Here is a 20911-nt window from a genome sequence, read left to right as displayed (position 1 = left end):
AAATAAAAGAATGTTTAATCTTATGAATTTTATGAATAATGCGTGATTTTATAAATGTTGACATTTGTTATTTTATAACTATAATTATGATTGATATTATAAATAAAACCGTGGTACTTCAATAAATGTGAACTTTTTTTAATACAACTATGCGTGGTATTATTAATAAAAGCAATGGTGCTTTCATGAATCTATGTTTTGCTGAATCAGAAGATATAACATTTTAGGTATACATATTCTTTTTACAATGAGGTAATCACATTCTCAAGGCTCGAAGGCTGTTCAAGTATAAAGGTTAATGGGTGTACGGTAGTCATCAGGACAATAGTGTAAGAAATCTGTAGTAGTGAACTTTGGTATAATTTGGATTATTTAAGGAGATTGCTCAGCAATAACTTGTTTAGATTGGACTTGAAGACAACCATATTGTAGTCAGCTGGAACGCAGGCCAGCGGGACAGAGTTCAACAAGCGGGCAGTTCTAGGAAATAAGCTTTTTTTATGGAATTTGCATTTTGATTTTGACACATATGGAGAGCAACGAAAATTGTTGATAGTGGTTGTAGATGGACGAGTTTTTTATGAAAATCTGACAAGTGGGGGCATGGATTGAAGAGATACATAATCCCGTTGTACTGTCGTATTGCTGCAAGAGGTTGAGTATGTTCGAATGTATCTATCATAAGCGCCTTTGTGAGTTTACTTACACGTTCTTAACGTTAACTTACATTTTCCGAATTCAAGCATATTATTCTCTATGGCATTAGCTTACATCTTCCTATAATTTTATCCTGATTACAGCGACGCCTTTTCTCTTTGCATTTCGCTCTGCCGCTAAAGAAGGTTTTATCAGATTCCTTGATTATCGTAAATGCATGAGGGCCACCATTATGCCTCAAAAGGTGAAGATAACACCGGTCCGATCGTTTGCCGCATCAGAATGCCTGCATAGATGGCACTTGAGGCAAAGCCGGCAAGAACAGGAACCACTTATTACAAATTTGTGATTTTTGCTTTCCGGAATTATTGCGCTCGGATAATCCAAGTTTCACGTTTTTTTGTTTTGTTTTTCTGTTTTCTTGACATGCATAGATGAAACATCTACATTAGATATTCTGATTGCTGTTTGTTTATCGTTAGAAGTGCAGATTAAATAGAAAACTTTTAAGAGACACCGTCTGCCAGTACGTATGTAGGTTCCTATATATCTCACTCTCTATCTGTGTTTAAAACTAAACAAAAATTCTGTGAACAGATCTTTTTTTTTTCTAGATCTTTCTGTCCGTGAGACACACTATCGTAGTGGCATCTGAGCCTTGGTAAGTGGTTACCCTCAAGTAAAACCAATTCCTTGCCTCTCCATGAAGGCAGAGTTTGTAATGTCGAAAAAATTCAGTTTTCCAAAACAAAAATAAAAAAATTGCTTCAGTTTAAAAGGATTTCTCCTTCACTGACCGAGGACAGAAAACGACGATATTAATTACTTCCCTTTAAACCAAACATTTGCTCCAACCTTTTCATTTATTCCGGTAAAGTATATGTTCCATACTTTTAGTATTAAACGCTGACGTAAAATATCAATCATCAATTCTTTCTGGACGTGGGGGGGAGTAAGGTTTTGTTTTAATATTCTTTTTAAATTTATTCATTTCTGCTTGTATGGTAAGTATTGAATCTTGAACTTATTTTAAGCATTTACAAAATATATGTCTCAGTTTAATTCAATGCTACATTTTTAATGTAATGCAATATATATCTTTTATTATGTTTCATTGACTTTCTCTTCAAAATAGGATAAGCTATATCAATTAACTTGTTTCATTTAACTAATCATTTATAAATTGTTATGAACAATTAAATTACATCGGGCACATTTTATTGCAACAAAATTGATGTTCTGTACTTTTCGCGTAAAGCAATGACACCAAATATCAACCCACAATTCTAAAATTCCTCTTTTCGGTGATGGGAGGGAGAGATAGGGCTTTATTTTATTTATTTTTTTAATTTGTTTTTATCTTTAGTTTTTATTTTTCAATTTAAGTTCTTATAAAATAATTTCTTTTTGTTTTTTTTTTCTTTGGTTGGTATCAAAACATGACTACACTTTGCACTTAGGCAAAAGTTTGAGATATATTTGTGGCACGTTTAAATTTTCAACAACATTGAATAGACGCAACTTAAGACAAGACGCGTGCTTCTTATTTTTTAACTCAGCTTATGTTCCATAAAGATATTTCCAGCGAGGAACGGAATAATAGTAGACACATACGCATGCGCAAATTACGCCCACAAACGAAAAGATCAACGAAAACTTCGATACAAAACTAAACTAGAAAAACGTCCATGATTTTCCCTGGCAACGATCAAATCAAATACAGTTGTTGTATTTTCGATATTTTTTCGGAGGTTGTGGGGTTGTGGGGTTGTTTTCGTTTTCCAAAGCGCATGTGTTATTCATATTCTCCTATTTATTGCACTTTCATTGTGTTAATCTTTCTTATTACTACACTAGCAGAGAGACCCGACGTTGCCCAGGACTGAATCAATGAATGTTTAACACTTTCATATTTTTGTGGTCATCGAAATCGGTGAGATCGCTTATTTTTTAATCGAATCGATTGAGTGCCTGCTTTAGTTGAGGACACATTGTGGTGCACCAGGAGGAAGCTTCACGCGCCTCTTTGCAGTGATTTAATCCACAACACATTGTAGTATATGTTACATTGTATAGAACCTACTGTTGATTTTATAAAATTATTTCTATATATATATAACGGCTTGAATTAAAATTTAAAATGCAAATGTCAAGTATCCTGGTTAAATTGCCCTGTAAACAGAAACATTCATTTCTAACGAAGAACTGTTGATTTTATATGCCTGGCTTTTCTGCTTGTGTGATAAGAAATCTTCTCAAATGATGTTAGACTGTATAAGGCGTAAAATTTAGTCAAAATCGTTTGTTCCTTCTGTTATCGCATTTTTTCGATTATCGATTTTCGATACTTTTCGAAGACATTCCGATACAAAACCTACATAAGAACACTGCATTAAATACATTTGCGAGAAATTCTATAATAAAACTACCCTGAAGTTTAATAATCAATAGGGAACGAACTTACACACACAGAGATAACATTTCTTTATATATATATATATATATATATATATATATATATATATATATATATATAGGTTAGGAGGGTACTTAGAGATTAGAGACTACTCCCATCGTCTTCTTTAAAAAAGCTATACATATAAATTGAATTCATAAAAAATACAATACATTTGAAGTTTTAGTTATGCTTCTTAAGTTTTTTTTTTTTTGTTTTTTACAAAGGCATCACCACATTATCAAGGCCCAGAGGCCACTCAAGGATAAGGGTTAAAGAGTGTACAGTAGAAATGGGTCAATATAGTAATCATTAGTAATGAAAATTTGGTAAATTTAATAACTTATATGGAACGGCTCATCAAGAACTTATTTACTTTAGGCTTGAATACAACCATATTGTAGTCAGCCGGAAAGCAGGAAAACGGAAGACAATTCCACAGGCGTGCAGTTCTAAGAAAGAAGCTTTGTTCATGGAATCTACGTTTAGGTTTAGGCACAGATAAAGAGTGAGGGAAATTATTGATAGTGTTTACAGCTAGACGAGTGTTTCTTGTGAAAGTTTTGCGAGGGGGGGGCCATAGATTGAAGCTCAGTTGAACACTTTCCATGAAAATAACGATACATCAGAGACAAACTCGCAACATCTCTTCTGTGAGATAGAGGTTGCAAGGAGGAGAAAAGGACATCTCCTACGAGGCTACGAAGTCTATTTTGAACTCTATCAAGGCAGGGCAAGTCCTTTCTAGCAGCTCCTGCCCAGATGTGGCAACAGTATTCCATCCTTGGACGTACCTGGCTCTTATATAGATAGAGAATTGCATCAGCAGTGAGATATCTACTGGATCGATAGAAAGATCCCACCATTTTTCCAGCGGCCTTGGCAACATATTTGATATATGTGTTCCATTTAAGATCAGGAGTAATGGTCAAGCCCAGAAGCTTGTCAAAACTTGAGGCCTCCTGAAGACGAGAGCCATTCATTTCAATTGATGACAAATGTGGATTAGAATGTTGATGATGTAAAGAGAGAAGCTTGATTTTAGATGGATTAAAAGTAACCAGCCACTCCTTTCCCCATTGTACTACGTGCTCAAGATCAGAAGAGAGAGAATTGGAGAGAACTTGGTCGTTTACTGTCTTAGATGTGGTACCATAAATGGTAGTGTCGTCAGCATAAATGTCTACAAATGATGTAAGGATATGATTTGGAAGATCATTAATGTAGATCAGGAAAAGAGTTGGGCCCAGGATGGATCCCTGAGGGACACCGGCATTAATACTGTGGGCTTCTGATTTTTGCCCCTCAACTACTACTCTTATGAACCTATCAGAAAGAAATGATTTAATAATTGAGAAGACATTTCCAGCTATACCATAGCTAGCGATCTTATGAAGTAAACCTTTATGTCATACCCTATCAAAGGCCTTAAATATGTCAAGAGCAATTGCCCTAGAAAGATTGCCACCGTCGAGAGATTTGCTAATCCTATGCGATATAACTGTAAGGACATCTGCTGTAGATCTAGCAGAACGGAAACCATATTGAGTGTCACTAAGAAGGTTATTTTTGTTGAGATGTTTGATTACTTCTGTATTTAAGACAGATTCTAGCAACTTACTCATGACGCACAGGAGACTTATTGGCCTGTACTGAGAGGGGGATGAGCGATCACCTGAATTCTTAAATACAGGGCATACTGATGAGATTTTCCAGGGAGATGGGAAACTATTCTCCTTAAGACAACGTTTAAACAGTTTTGTAAGTATGGGCGCTAGTTCAGGTTGAAGTTTTTTGAGTACTATAATTGGAATACCATCAGGGCCAGTTGCTTTACTCGAATCAAGGTTTTTGATTAGCTTGGCAACATCACGTACAGATATACGTATATCACATAGTGTGTTTTCTGATACAGGAGAAAATATTGGGGGTTGGCGGTCTTGGTCGCAAAGGGTAGAATTAGCTGCAAAGTTCTTGACAAAGAGTTTGGCTTTGTCTGATGCTGACGAGATTACCTCAGGTCCATTGATGATAGTTGGGATGGAGCACACGCTTCTGTTCAGAATTCTGTTTGCTATTTGCCAAAACTGGTGGGAACCAAGCCGCTGCTCAGCTACTTTGGACTTAACAGATTGAGCATACAACCATCTTGCGCTATTTATTACTTTCTTACAATGGTTGCTGGCAGTCCTGAAAGCGGCTTTAGTTTCCATACATCTATTACGTTGGAAACAGTGGAAAAAGTGATTTCTTTGCGCAATGGCAGCAGCACATTCTGGAGAGAACCATAGCTGGCTGTTAGGTTTTTGCTGAAACATTTTAGAGTGTATGAAATGGCCAATACCTACAATTAACCATTCAGTTAGGTCTAATACTATAGAGGACACATCCTTTTTAAACATGGAATGCAGAGGTAGATCAGATATAAATGTACGGAAGCTATCCCAGTCAGCCTTAGTGTATCGATATACTGTACGATGAAGAGGTACGTCTGGGGACTTATTACATTTCATTTTTATCTTAATTGATACAACAGAGTGGTCGGAAGATCCAAGAGGCGACAGAACAGAAACTGAACATAGTTCAGGGCAAGTTGTGAGAAAAAGGTCTAGTAGGCTCGCATACTGGCCGTCATTATCGGGCACACGGGTAGGTTCCTGAACAATCTGAGTGAGGTCATAGGCAATGGAGAAATCATGACAGAACCTCCCCTCATCATCGGTCTTGTTTGAGTGGGTCAACCATTCGACGTTGTGAACATTGAAGTCTCCACATACGTGAATGTTAGCTGAAGGATAAGTAGAAAGGACTTGGTCAATTTTCTCAGATATGCTTTGAAAGATAGTAACTCCGCTGTTGTGGGGGCGATAGAGAGTAAATATAAATGCAGTAGTGTGAGCTAAAGCAACCCGGAAGCACATATAGGGTAAGTTAGGATCTTCCCTGGAGATGTCCCTCCCACATGGAAAGCTATCTTTAATATAGGCACATATTCCATGCCCATGGCGATCTTGGGGGTCAGATTTAGAAGTTAAGTTAGAGTATCCTGTAATTGCAAACTCATCTAGGGAAATAGCCTGTCCAATGCCAGTTTCACTTAAAAATAAAAGGTCTGGTTTAGTCTCCTGTAATTGGGTTTCAACCTCTGGAAGGTTAGAACGAAGACTCCTGATGTTGGAGAAGGAGACATGGTAGTAGGGGTCTACGTTGGAAGTTGGAGAACCGGGTTTAATCGTGTATTTTTTCTTGAAACTTGTCATGATGAAATTTTGGAATTTGTGGACTAGGTCGACAGATTTACTTAGAGCAGGACAGAGAGGGGAAACTAAGAGAGAAAAAGAAACGAAGAATTTTTTTTGTAGCACATGATAAGGTAAAGCCGTAACAATTACCCACTAGTATGGCATCGAGAGGCCCCACCAGAAGCTACTGCATGGTCCAGATTCCATTCACCAAATGGCAATACAGCAGCCCCAAGATTTATTAGGGATGCATTTAGCCATTCGAGAACACTTCAATTGCCGACAATTTTACATATGAATGCATTTTAAATTTTATGTAAATTATTTAGCTTTCTTCTATAAGGAATACACAAACATCACACACACACACACACACACATTGCATGTTTCATAAATATTTTATGGAAGTCACTCCAGACAAGGCATGAAGCCACTTGGTGCGAGCTAAAAATACTACTTCAAGATCAAAAACAAGCCAACAATAAGTGCTAGATGGATAGATTTCGACCCAGAAAACAGCAATTATTTCACCTTTGTCAGGAACATCGCTCACGAAATATGAGGACTAAATGATAAAATAAGGAAAACGCGAGTTGTTGAAGGTAAATTGAAGGTCCACTCTCCATTATAATAGAGTAAATATATAATATAATTTCTTTGGCGTCGCAAAATAAGATTCCATATTTTTTACACCTTTTCACACGAAGCAAGGCATATGGCTACTTGAACATAAGGGACTACTATTTAAATCTTAAGGAGACTATTAAATTAGATGAGCGATGAGATGCCTGTTCACATTACATGTAAACTTTTGCGCTGTTATTACTGGCAGGAGAGCCTGAAACAGGAAGGAAATTCCAGAGTCTAGTAGTCTGGGGTACGAGACTATTAGAATATAGCTCTTTCCTGCATCTAGTAACCTCAACAGTGAAGGGGTGGGAGTTTGCTGCTTGTCGAGTTATCCGGGAATATGTACTTCGAGGGGACACAATTGCTATGAGTTCATCGGAACACATTCCATTAAAGTAACTGTAAAAGAGGCACAGGGATGCACCATTGCGACGATGCAACAGAGGCTGGAGCCAGGCCGACAATCCGAGACCTATTAGATTTGAGACTTTTTCTGAATCCTATCTATTGGTAAATGCACTAGCACATATGTGGCAACAATACTCCATGCATAGACGAATTGTGGTTTTGTAAAGATGTGGGATACTCTCTGGTGTGAGAAATTGTTTAGCACGTTAGAGGAAACTCACGTTGTTTACAGCAGCCTTGGCAATATATTCAATGTGTTTGTTCCATTTCATGCTATCTGTGCATCTATACCGAGGAATTTGAACGATGAGCGAGCCGGTAGATGTTATTTGTCATGGCAATCATTGGTTGAGAAGGTTGTTTATGGTTGGTAAAGGAAAGAAGCTTAGTCTTAGTAGTAAATGTTATTAACCATTACGGCCACATTCCACTACCGACTGTGGGTTGTTTTCTAATGTTTCTACTATTCTCTTGGATACGTGTACATTCGTTTTTCTCTCGTGTCTAATTTGGAGTGTGGTGTCGTTATAAAATATGTCCATCTAGGACACAATTTTATCAGGGGGATCGCTTATGAATAAAACGAATAATAAAAGTCCAAGGATTCAGATAGATAGATAGATAGATAGATAGATAGATAGATAGATAGATAGATAGATAGATAGATAAATGAGCAAAAAGATTCGATGTTGTCTGGAATTCAATGAAGTGCCGTATGTATTTTTGTCCGAAATCTAAGACAATTAGGAACCAGCTATTTCTAATATCACTAACTTCTGTCTTTTACCCCCGGAGAAATACATCCGCCCATGATAACGCATTGTCTCTACTAGTTTTGAATAAACAAAAATGAGAAATCCAATCAGGTTTGACTGCTCGCTATTGTCCCAAATACTATACCTGGTATGCTGCTTGACGCATGAACTGCTTGGCTGGAGCCTTCCAGATAGCCGGAACAGTGATTACCCATCGGACATCGTCATTGACAATCTTCACACCTGATTGGTCGGACAACTCTTGAAGTGCGTGTTCCTTAAAGAATCGTAAGGCGTAGGAAAACACTGTAATGGCAAGTATGGACTTTCCGTTGCTTGCCTCCAGCATCGTGTCCTTGGAAAGATCCTGAAAGGAAACGGAAAACCAAAAGATAACATTAATATTAAAAAAATATATATTATGAGAACCAATAAATGAAACATCGAAACTGAAAAAAAAATAAATAGTACTTATACGTAATAAAGAAGGTGATATCGTAGGAATTTCCAGTTTTGATAAAAACACCTGCATATGACGAAATTCTGAAACAACGAAATTGCAACCGTCAATAGAAGAAATATATCGAAAATTCATTAAAAAACATTTATTTGCTATCTTTTATTTATTAATTAAAAAATAAATAAACATTTATATTAATATGAACAGAAAAGCACAAAAAAAATTATAAAAAGTAGAAAATCATCAAAAATCATAAAATATAAAATAATCATAAAAAATTATAAAAATAATAAAATATTTTAAAAATCATAAAAAAATCATAAAATATAAAAAATATAAAAAATCATAAAAATATATAAATCATAAAATATTTAAAAAATCATAAAAAGTCATAAAAATCATAAAAAATCATTAAAAATGTTTTGTTTACTGTCAGTTGTTTGTTATTTAAAAATGAATATTTATTTATTAAACTTACCTTAAAATTAATGTTTTTTTCTTGATTTGCATTTAGTTTTGTTAAGTTTCGTAAAAATTATTCAATTTATTTATTTTCTTCATAACAAAAAATATTGTTTTCATTTTCTTAATTAATTTTTCATTGAATTATCTTCATAATAGCAGAATTTAATGTTATTTTATTTTATTTTTTTTATTTTTTATTTTTTTATTTTATTTATTTATTTATTTATTTATTTATTTTTGCATTGTAAAAATTGGTTAGTGGTTGAGCGAAAAACAAAAGAAAGAAACTTTTGTTCGGCACCCTCCAGCGTTTTACGTAAACTATTTGCAAATTCTTGATGATAGCACGGTCATTATTCTGCATGTTCCAAGAAATTAACGATGATTCCGAATAGAGCACTATTTTTCTTATTCATGCGTATATCAGTTGTTGGTTGAAGTGCATATTTGCTCCCTGCGTGAAAAATAAAAAATAATAATGTTTATGGTGTACATATCCGTGATGGAAAGAAAATATCAGACACCAAAAATCAGGTAAATGGATCAGGTAGATAGCGTTATTATCCATATAGTAATATTAACAATACGTATTGATCTATATTATATTTCTCTTAGTCTGTCTGCCGTTCCATTTTTTTTCGCTAATTACTAAACAGATCTGCCTGAAATTTTGTAGGGGCCTTTGATATAAGAAGGTGCAGCAAACTAACTATTATAATACCCGTTCAAAAAACATTCAAGGATAAACAGGGATTAATAAGGATTTGTATTTAATGAAAAAAGGAGTACAAATTTAACCCTATTCAACTGTCAATTTTGTATAAAGTATCCATTCTAAGTCAACGGTCTATAACTTTTAACGGGATAAAAAATATTCTATATTATATCTTATATCTTATATCTTATATCTTATATTGTGTGTCTGTCCATCCCATTTTAACGGGTTGGTTGTTGGTTGGTTGTTTTTGTTTTACGGCATATCAACCTTTTTCAGGTTATTTAATGCCGAATCTAGTTATCTTGAGGAACGATTTTTAATGGAGTATATATATATATATATATATATATATATATATATATATATATATATATATATATATATTTTAAGTCAGATTCTATTTAGCCCATAATTGGGACCCTAACAGGTACTACCACTCCGGGTCAGAGTGGACCTGGGAGCAATGGCAATTAAAGGGTGGCTCCACACTCCCTAAGGCCCGCAAAGTGGGGCCTCGCCATCGGATATAGTTTTAGGTCATATCCAGGACCACCATTCTTAACGGGATAAAATGTCTAGTATATAGTAATACATAGTAATATATAGAGATATGTAGTAAGACTTCGCATCTTAAACCCAACAATAACTCTTCTTACTACAACTATTGCAAAAAGCGTTTTTTTTAATCTGCATACATAAAATAAGACGGATGTTTCAAAAACAACTTATTTCAAGTCACATAGTTGTCGAGCCTTTAATGCTCCTAAAATTCATAGTGTATGGTAACGAATATAATCCTAAGTCGTAAACAGTCGCAATGACAATTTTCTGAAGGATGGAGATTTAATCCTTTGATGCTAAGTACACAATTACAAATTGCCTAAGACGTCAACCCGATCATTGCTGACGGAACGAGGGCAAGCTAATCGTGTAGCTTTAAATAAAGGATTCCGTTCGAAATTTCGTCCAAATTTCAGAGTTCAACATAAGGATTTCAGAATTGTATTATACGGACCACTGTTTTCATCTTGAGTTTTATTCACGTGACGTTTGGACTGATGTAACGTCCGATTTTCTTCAGGTATATTTTGTCCAACTCGAACCTCTTTTGGTCGAACGTGAGAATTTGCACCGAATTTTGAACAGAGCCCTTTATTTAACCCACGTGGTTAGCATGCTCTTGTTTCGTCGGCCATGACTGCGTAGAAGTCCTAATCATTCACAATTGTATTTTAGTGTCGCCTGCGCTAAGAATTGCACCTTCAACTAAATACTTTATCCACTACGTCATGGACCAGTTGTAAGGTTCATTCTTCTGTGTATTAAAGGTTCAATCCTCTGTAGGTAGGGGTGACACTCAAAATACAATAGTGAATTACTTAGGATTTCTACACAGTCATGGCCGATGAAACGAGATCATGCTAACCTCGTGGATTAAATAAAGGTTTCTGTTTAAAGTTCCGTGCACATTCCCGCGTTCGACTGGAAGATTCCCGACTTCACTAAGATACACCTGGATACATAGACCAAAAATTTATACAAACAACACTCAGAATGAGAACAGTAGGCCCAATAACCCGAATTATCAATCCTCATCTCATTAATTAAAAAATAGAAAGATTTCCGAGTTTTATCTAAAGTATCTGAAAAAGGTCGGAGTTTACATTGACCGAAATAATATACAAGATCAGAACAGTAATCCGAATAAAACCTCAACATCCGGCATTGTCGTCCATATGTCACGCTTATGTTTGGAATTCTCCTCGACGTCACGTTTGATTGCATTTTTATCAGGTACTCTGCATCCACAACGGTCTAAAATTTTCGTTACTAAACTCAGCAAGTATCCGTTTTTATTTGAATAATCCTATAAATAAGACACTAAAAAGTAGCCATAGACGAATTCCGAAAAAGGGTCGATTTGCATGTTGTGATAAAATCACGAATAAACTTCAAGTCTTATTGATTATAAGAAAAGCGGACGATAATAAATTTATAAAACAAAAATAAATTGTGATTTATGTCAGACATGGTATTTCCGTTCGGAACAAATCGCGATTTTCATTTCAGTTTGAATGTGGTAATTAGATAAAAAACTAAGCGATAAACGAAAGCAGTGCCAAAAACGGACGCTACTTCAGTAAATTTAACTGACCAATGGAAATACATTATTTTTAATTCAAGACGAAATAAGCTGAGTGTGTGGTATATTAAGCCGAAAAGTTACGCATAAAACACAAAAACGATATTTCAAAATACCTCTATTCATTCTGTATCTTTAGCGATGACAATTATATGTAAAAGTGTGACAGACAAACAACTATCGTTTTCAATGGGTGGCATTTTGAACGGTAAATATTATATGCTATTATCAAGTCGTTGCAAAAGTTTTCCTGATTTCAAATTCCATCTTGAGATAAAAAAAAAAACCTCTTTCCGGAAGTTATTATTCATAAGATTAACGAGTCTTGCTTTCTATAACTTAATTAGATCCATCAGCGAACTTATAAATGTCTCGTTTATAAAATTGCATTTCAATGTGTGATAGACAACTAAAAATAATTCCTATTGTTTGGATTATCCAAACTAATGTGTTATTTGCACAGCGTTTCCGTCGATGTAGCCTCCGACCTTCTTGACTCAAGAATCTTGAGTAAATGCTATTGACAGTAGGCAGTCAGCATTCTGTTGTTTCAACCGCCATAAGTTAGTTACAAATAGACCAAAAAAATATAGTATCAAGAAACCACTGTGCGTATAGGTTACAGATGACTGGAGAACGCATTGGGAAATTATGAACTTCTTCGGAAAATCTATAATGGTGTGTTCAACAATAGACAGTCAACAATTTCCCTTCTATTCAACTCTCATTACGTCGTTTGCACGACAACAAATAAGGCTGAACTACATCCCAAAGGTTTAACTTGAATTCCATCTTGGACTCCACAGACCACTCTCCCCATAATTTCCCAGTAAGAGCAGAAATCGTAATTGCCGATCTCATCACTTTTTTCATGTCATGGATATCATGAAAAACTGACATCGTCAAAGTTCATGTATAAAATGGTTTGCTTCGTTGGTCGCGGTCTTTTCCAAACTTGGGCTTTACTTAATCTTGCTTGCAGTTTGCCTCTGTGTTGTGGTAAAAGTTATCTGCAAAATTATCACACTATAATCTCCTCCAGCTCTTCACTAAAGTGTTTGAATGATTATCCAAAAATAGCTCACAACCTCGAAAAATGCTGAACTTCTTTCTGATAAACGGTATGAATTTTAGCAACCCTATTCTACTACGGATACCGTAACGGTCACGTTTGGACGCATGTAGCATACACTGGATAAAACATATGAAGCTAGAGCAAGGTCTGGCATGAAGTTGATACCATTAAAATTAATTCGTATAGTATTAATAGACGCATATTTACTATAATCATATATTTCTTAGCTAAAAGAAAGTTACAGGTCGTTCTCGATAGTGGCACATCTAAAACATGTCACATTAATGCGCGTGTCCACAGTAGGCTATACGATCTTCAAAATCCACATCCCTGAGGCAAATCGATCACATATTCAAGACAATGGCTGAATATTTAGAAAATGACCTTCAGTCTGTAGTAGTTTTACAATACCGATTTCTACGACTAATAGTAACGTTTCCGATAGTCCAACGTTCAAAGTCGCTTGTCTAGCATTCAAAGGAATTTTGAAGTAAAATAAATACATAGAAAATACTGCTAAGTTTGCTGCAAAATAAGAAGGTTCGATCTACGTAATTTTTACACTTGTCACAGCTGTTAATATTCCTTATCCCCGAGTGGCTCCTGAGCCTTGCTTGTTTTATAGATACTTCCACGGAATGTGCACTGATTGACTTATTGAACTTGTATCTCTCAATATAAATACAGTAGACAAACTAATCCGGCAAAAAAAATGTCATCCTTTTTCTGTCGATATCCACAGATACCAGAATAGTTATTTCCACGGACCGTTTGTACTTGGAATTCCTTTCCTGCTCTTTTTCCCCCAACTGTACTAACGTGTAATGATTTTAATTAAATGTGAATCAAAAGATTGCTCATCAATTCCGCACTTTTTTTAATATATCCTTTAATCAATGCAGTATAATAATGTTGGCACAACAGTTGTCCGAACCCCCGAAGTTAAGCATCATTGAACCATGTCAGTACTAAAATGGGTAACCATTTGGGAATATCAGGTGCTATATGTGATTCCCGCTCATCTCATGATTGTTTCCAGTCGTTTTGGACTTATTGCCATTGGAATCAAGCAGTGGCGACCTAGGAGATGGATGGTTAGAATTGTGCAACATTTGCTTCACAATTCTGCGAGTGTCATCTATCATTTCTTCAGGATGATCAGATGGTCCTCCTTGTTTCGACGGAAGAGCATACGACCTCGAATCACAGTATCCCCTTGCCATTCACTGGCGATATGCATTGTTTTGGATGAATGAATGTATGAAAAAAAATAAATACTCAAGACAACGACAGTAAAATAAACGATCATTTATTCTGGTAATCGATTTATCGATTATAATAATTACAGATTTATTGATTGAATTAGTCGTACATGCATTTTATAATGAAGTATTATTGGAATTGGTAATCGAAGAACCTTATTATTATTGCATTCAATATAGTAAAGTTTATCAACATCATATACGACGATCGATTTGCTTTGATTTGAAGCGAAACAAATATTATTGCTATTACATTATTGGGTATTTGTCCAACATCTTTAAGTGAAAGAGTTTTGCAAGACATACTGGATTCGAACTTGGCACACTCCAATTCTCAGTCTGTGTCGTTAACCACTTAGCCGTTGTTACCTCCCATCTGAACCCTCAGTGGCAATATGCCTTATTAATTTAAAAATGTAACAAGAATATACCAACTTTGTCGGTCTTTTTGTACTTTTTTTTACTTTTAGCCAGGCTGCAAACACACACGGACAACAACCCTTTATATAATGGATTAAATGGGTGGCGTTTATGAGTTATATGGTGTGTTGCGCATTTTATTTTATTATATACATGTGTCAATTATGGGTTAAAAAAATCGTTTGTTTGTTTTTTTAGATTTTATTAAACATTTCAATACTTGTAGGAAAACAGAATGGGTTCTGTAAAAATATCTCTACTTAAAAAATTATTAAAAGAAATGTCTTATAATTTTAAAATTGAGTTCAGTTATCCAATAGGCTGAGATTTACATAAGTTTTAGAATATATGAATGAATAAAAAGATTTCATTTAAAAAAGAAATGGTTTCGCCAGACGATATATTTGACATTTATTAAAAATAAAACATATTTGATTTACATAAGCTTTGCATAATTGATTTTTCATGTCTAAGTAAAATGCCATTGAATATATTTAGCTGCTTCTGTGGTTCGTTTCGCCGAGTTTTTCAAGGGATACATCGATTCGAGTAACGATTATATTCTCCAACAATTGTTTAGTCACGTTTAACCGATACAGTGTACAGGCTATGGCATCGGAAAGTCGAGTCTAGGTAGACTTGACTTTCCGAAATTCTGAAATTTGGTATATAGGGAATTCAGACATGTGGAAAACTTTTTAATCGGTTTTCATCTTCAGAAAAAAGGGCAGCTACTGGGTCAAAGTTAAAAATTTTGGTACATGGCAATCATCGGATTTTTATATGTTTGTAAGCTGTTTCACGACTGCGCATGCGAGAAACGTTCACATTATGTTAAGAATAAGTAGGTTTGAAAACACAATTTAAAGACTGTAAAGCTGTCTTAATGGTTATCGTACTGGACTCACTGTCTTAAGGTTTTGGTTTCGATCTAAGCTCAAGTATCTTTTTACTTACAAGAAGTAATTCACGATTGTGTTTTTCGATCGCCTACACTGAAAATTGGACCTTAAACCTTCAGGAGAATATTACTTTTACAAGTGATTTTTCAAAGTATTCTTACCACTGCGCCACGGTTGCACAAAGTTACACTCAGGATGATAACAGTAGTCCAATGAATTCAAATAATACAAATTTATTGAAGTCAATTTTTTAATTGTCCCTTAGTAACCGACATCTTTTTGCAGCTAAGTAATACGTAAGATTTGGGAACAATACGTTTACTTTGTGTGTTGCCTATCGTTTTCTATTCCTCACTTCCACAACGCGACTTCCATTCATTCACGCAGGGAAAGAAGGAAAAAAAGCAATGGATATTCTTTTGCTGATTTTACATGAAAACAATTTCTTTTTTGTTTGTTGTATTGAATGAAACGGCTTCCATTAAAAATGTTTTTTCTTCTTTTTTTCTTTATATATTTAAACCCTGATTTTCATTTTGCTGAATTTTAGAAAATATCGAAGATTAATTTCAAATTAATTTTTCAATTTAAAAATAAATCCAAATATAATCCGCACTCATCCTACAATTTCAATTTCTTTTATTGCATATTCGATGTTTTCCGGAAGGTTTGCTTCATTTGTCGGATATGTTGAGGTTTTTAAACAAACGGAAACATTCGTTAAACCCCCACAGATTACATTAGAGTACCCCCCTCTCTCTCTCTCTCTCTCTCTCTCTCTCTTTATATATATATATATATATATATATATATATATATATATATAAACTGATAATTATATCGCCACTTTAAGAAGTAACTTGAACACTGTCTGGAAAGTAAAGGTGCTCGGTTGAGCTTTTGCGATGGCTCGATCACTGTAGACTGTTTTAACTTTTCGGCTTTATAAATTTTTAAATCTCTTAAATTCCCGTGGCGGTTGATGCTGGCTTAGGGGTGATGTTCCTTACTAATGAAGTCAAAAATGACTTTGTGGTTTCGAATCCTTCGACCTGTAGCAATCCTCACTTCCTCCACCTATGGTTGAGAAAGCAGAAAACATTAGTACCTGTGGGTATATATATATATATATATATATATATATATATATATATATATATATATATATATATATATATATATAGCAAGTAATAAAAATATATATGGCGATTAAGCTACACAGAATATTCCGCGTTTCATCATCGCTATATATATTTTATAATATATTACCTAGCTCTACATACGTATTGAGCACGGTTGAAGTAAATACTTAAAGTTTACGCATAATAAATTTATACTTTCGTATGTTACAAGAACAAGTCGCCTGTTCTTGTAAGTGAGTAAATATGAGATAGGATAGCCGAGGATTCGAACTTGCAAAGCTAGATTTGGAATTGAGAATTCCCATCATAAGTTAAAATAAATAATACGGAATGTTATTGAAAATGGAATATATAATTACCATTGTTTAGTTCACATAAAATAGTTAGATATCTGTTTATTGGAAAAGGAATACAATGATGAATTTTGTTTCTGTTAAAGAAATGAAATTAAAATAAGGAATTTAAAAACGAACAATGGAAAATGTTTGTACGAGGGGCGTGCAATAAGTAATGCCGCTGACCCACTTCCCATAGCAGTAGAGCAACGAAACTTGGCACAGTTATTAGTCTTTCTTTACATAGGAACCATCCAGAGTAATGCGTTTCTCCCATCGTTTGATGCAGCTCTAGAGACCGTTTTTGTAGAACACCCCAGCTTGGTCCTCCAACCACGACGTGACTTCAGAAATGAAAGCTGCATCATCTGGGAAACGCTTTCCTTTCAAAAACAACTTCATGGCTGGGAAGAGGTGAAAGTCAGAAGAGTGCAAGATCAGGGGAGTAGGGAGGATGGGGAAGGATTTCATAACCACACGCCCGTGCTTCTGATCTGGCGACATGCGAATTTTGGATCGAAGCGTTGTCCTGCAGGAGGAGGATATCTTTGCTGATCTTGATAGCTTCCCTTAATTTCCTCAAAAGTGAAGAATAATAGGCTCCTGTAATTGTGGTACCCTTTGCCAGGAAATCTGTCATCACTACTCCGTCCTAGTCCCAGAAGACTGTGAGCATGACCTTGCCAACGGAGGGCTGCACCCTTGCCTTCTTTGGAGGTGGTGAGTCCAAGTGCTTCCACTGCATTGACTGGGCTTTGGTCTCTGGATCATAGTGATGGACCCAGGTTACATCCTGTGTAATCAGTTTTTTGAAAAACTTTGACTCATCTTCTTTGCACATATCTAAATTCATCCTTTAGCACTCGACGCGTTCTCGATTCTTGAATGGTGTGAGCATCCTGGGAATCCATGGCAGACACCTTATGCATATGCAAATGGTTATGAATGATAGTTTCCACATACCCTGTACTAATCTTTACATTTTGGGCTATTTGTCGAATAGTAATGCGCCGATCTTCCAAAATGGCAGCTTCAACTTGACGGACAGATGCCTCATCAATGGCAGAAGGGGAGCGACCAGGTCTGGGAGCTGTTTCCACAGACTTCCGGCTATGTTTGAATTCACGATGGCAGCGTTTTACAAAGTGATATGATGGGGCATTATCACCATAAGTTTCTTTCATTTCATCAAAAGTCTCCTGTGGTGTGCGGTGTGCGTCCTTTCAAATATAAAACCGGAGCACTGCTCGACATTAAACAGGCTCTATTTCACACCTGACTCAGTTCAAACACCTGTAAAACAGAAACCACGATTAGTTCAGAGCTGTAATTTGCCCCATAATCCGTAGAGATATAAATCATTGCACATGCAAAATTTCAGCTAGATCAGACAACTAGAAGTGGATCAGGGGCATTACTTATTGCACGCCCCTCGTAAAGTGGGTTAATCAAAAATTAGGTTAGAAAGTCGGATTTGTGAAAACGTGAGGCTTGTCAGACCGCGTGTCTGATATGCACGTGTTGGTCATGCAATGACGTCATGAGTTTTCAATATAGTTGGAGCTTGGCAAAGTCAGTGAGTTAGTTAGTCAGAGGAGAAGAGAGAAGTCAGTGAGTCAGAGACAGAGCTGACATGGAACTTTGGAAGCGAAGGGGAGAATCATGTAGAGACGAATTCCTTGATTCAAAGCCATTGACCGGTCGAAATGGAATAAACGAACAACTTCATCTTTTTGTATCTGCGTCTTCGTGTTATGTTATTCAACAGAAAAGTATTGTGAATTTATATGTTAAGAACTTTATGAAAATCATCATCTCAAAAATAGGTAAAGAAATATATGTGCCAATGTTATAGAAACACTCCTATTCACAGAATGTAAAACTATCTCCTCTAACTATCAATCTATTTATCTATATATCTATACTCCCCTCATCCAAAGTGTATTACATGTTCCCGTCAGCTCCTTTAAAATGTACACTATCTCTCCACAACATGAACACTCTAATACTAACACGAACAACAAATACATGCGTCATTCCTTCTAAAATAACACCAGTATGCAACACGTATAGTAATTTATGTGACTAAATGAAGTAGTTATATATATATATATATATATATATATATATATATAAATATATATATATATATATATATATATATATTAATTATTTTTTCTCGCTGTAACATTGACATTAAAAGCCTACATTTTCTATTCAAAAATTATTATTAAACCAACTTCTTAATGTAATCAGTCATGGATATGCAAACGACTACATGAAAGATTAACTAATTTTTATATTATTTTCAAAAACAAACGTTCATTAATTAAATTTTTATTTTTTTATATGTTCTTATATGATTGGTTGCATTTCACTGTTACGCTGAATTCTATTTATGCATAGTTTCTAAAGTCAGCATATTTAATTATGCATGGATTAAATTATCATATATAAGCGAATTTTACGACGGGAAACGCTAGTATATATACATTTCATATAGTCATGTTTCTGCGTTATATACTAACAGAAATTATCTGACGTTGCCCGGGTGCATATAAAAAATGTAAACGCTGAAATACATATCAAATATGTAATTTTTTAAACAGTTTTATGCCAGCAGTATTCACCTCAGATGTGTTGAACCGGCTTCCTCCTACGAAGGAAGTATCAAGAGAATATTATATTCACAGGCATATGTATATCCCGATCGAGGGAGATGACGACATTAGGTTTTTGCAGAAATGTTGGTGTTCTTGCAGGGAGATGTTGGCGTCCTCCTGTATACAGCGCCTGGTATCTCAAATGGTGACCCTCTGATACTGTCCATGGTAAATATTACTTAACATTAGTGATTTAACGAGAATCCGTGTCTCAACGTCATTTTGCTTTATTTAAACACACGTTTTTCAATAAATATTAAAAATTATTTTTTATATACACTTATATTAATACAATTATTTTTATACCAATATTATATATATATATAATATATAATATATATATATATATTTATTACATGTATCCACATAAAATTTGATACATTGTGTCGGCCGTGAAAGAGTCACTAAGAAAAACACGAACACGAAGATTGGTTGGTTGGTTGTTTTTGTTTTACGACATATCAACCATTTCTAGGTTATTCAATGCCGAATCCGGTGATTTTGAAGAAAATTTTTTAAATAGAATATATTTGTTTTTGCAAGTCGGTTTCTATTTAACCCATAGGTGGGACCCTAACAGGTACTACCACTTTGAATCAGAGTGGACCTGGAAGCAATAGCAATTAAAGGGTGGCTCCACACTCCCCGAAGCCCGCAAGCTGGGGCCTCACCATCAGATATAGTTTAAGGTCATATCCAGGACCCGAATACGAAGGTGAGTTAGAAAAAGTATATTGAAATAAAAAACAGGATATACAAAGAGCAACCGTCGTAGTAAGTACCGCCAAGATAGCAGACTACGAAAGTACACTGACCCTAAAAATTAGCATCTTCTTACAGCTTAGTAATGCGTAACATTTGGAAACAACACGTCGTAACTTTTAATTTATTTATACAGTTCGGAAGAGTTTATTTTTAATGCATGGTGAGTCCTCACAAGAGTATTTGTTTTTTAGTATTTACCTCAACAGTTCTCAATACGTCAATAGAGCTATGGAAGTTTTTGAAATGTATATGGCAATTAAGCTTACTTATTTTCCGCGTTTCATCCTCGTAAGGATTCGTAAGATTATTATTTAGCTCGTGAAGCGATGTTGTGTTTTTATATCATTCCGAGATACTGAATTTATTTGGAGCCAATCAGATTCTTGCTTATTCACATACCTAGTTATATGTTAT

General features: G+C 35.1%; 1 protein-coding gene across 1 annotated transcript in view; it reads right to left on the bottom strand.

Moving 5' to 3' along the window:
• LOC145283556 (heat shock 70 kDa protein 12A-like) overlaps positions 1 to 20911 on the bottom strand; it is a 467888-nt gene that overhangs the window by 165632 nt on the left and 281345 nt on the right. The window contains exon 3 of the mRNA XM_080132440.1: positions 8293 to 8514. Coding sequence (XP_079988566.1) covers positions 8293 to 8514 — 222 coding nt within the window. The remainder of the gene's footprint in view (positions 1 to 8292; positions 8515 to 20911) is intronic.

This window comes from Euprymna scolopes, chromosome 8 (genome assembly GCF_053919585.1).
Source record: "Euprymna scolopes isolate OS-2025 chromosome 8, ASM5391958v1, whole genome shotgun sequence".
NCBI classification, from domain to species: domain Eukaryota; kingdom Metazoa; phylum Mollusca; class Cephalopoda; order Sepiida; family Sepiolidae; genus Euprymna; species Euprymna scolopes.
Note: the sequence above shows the minus strand (reverse complement) of the source record. Positions and strands in the feature narration are given on the sequence as shown.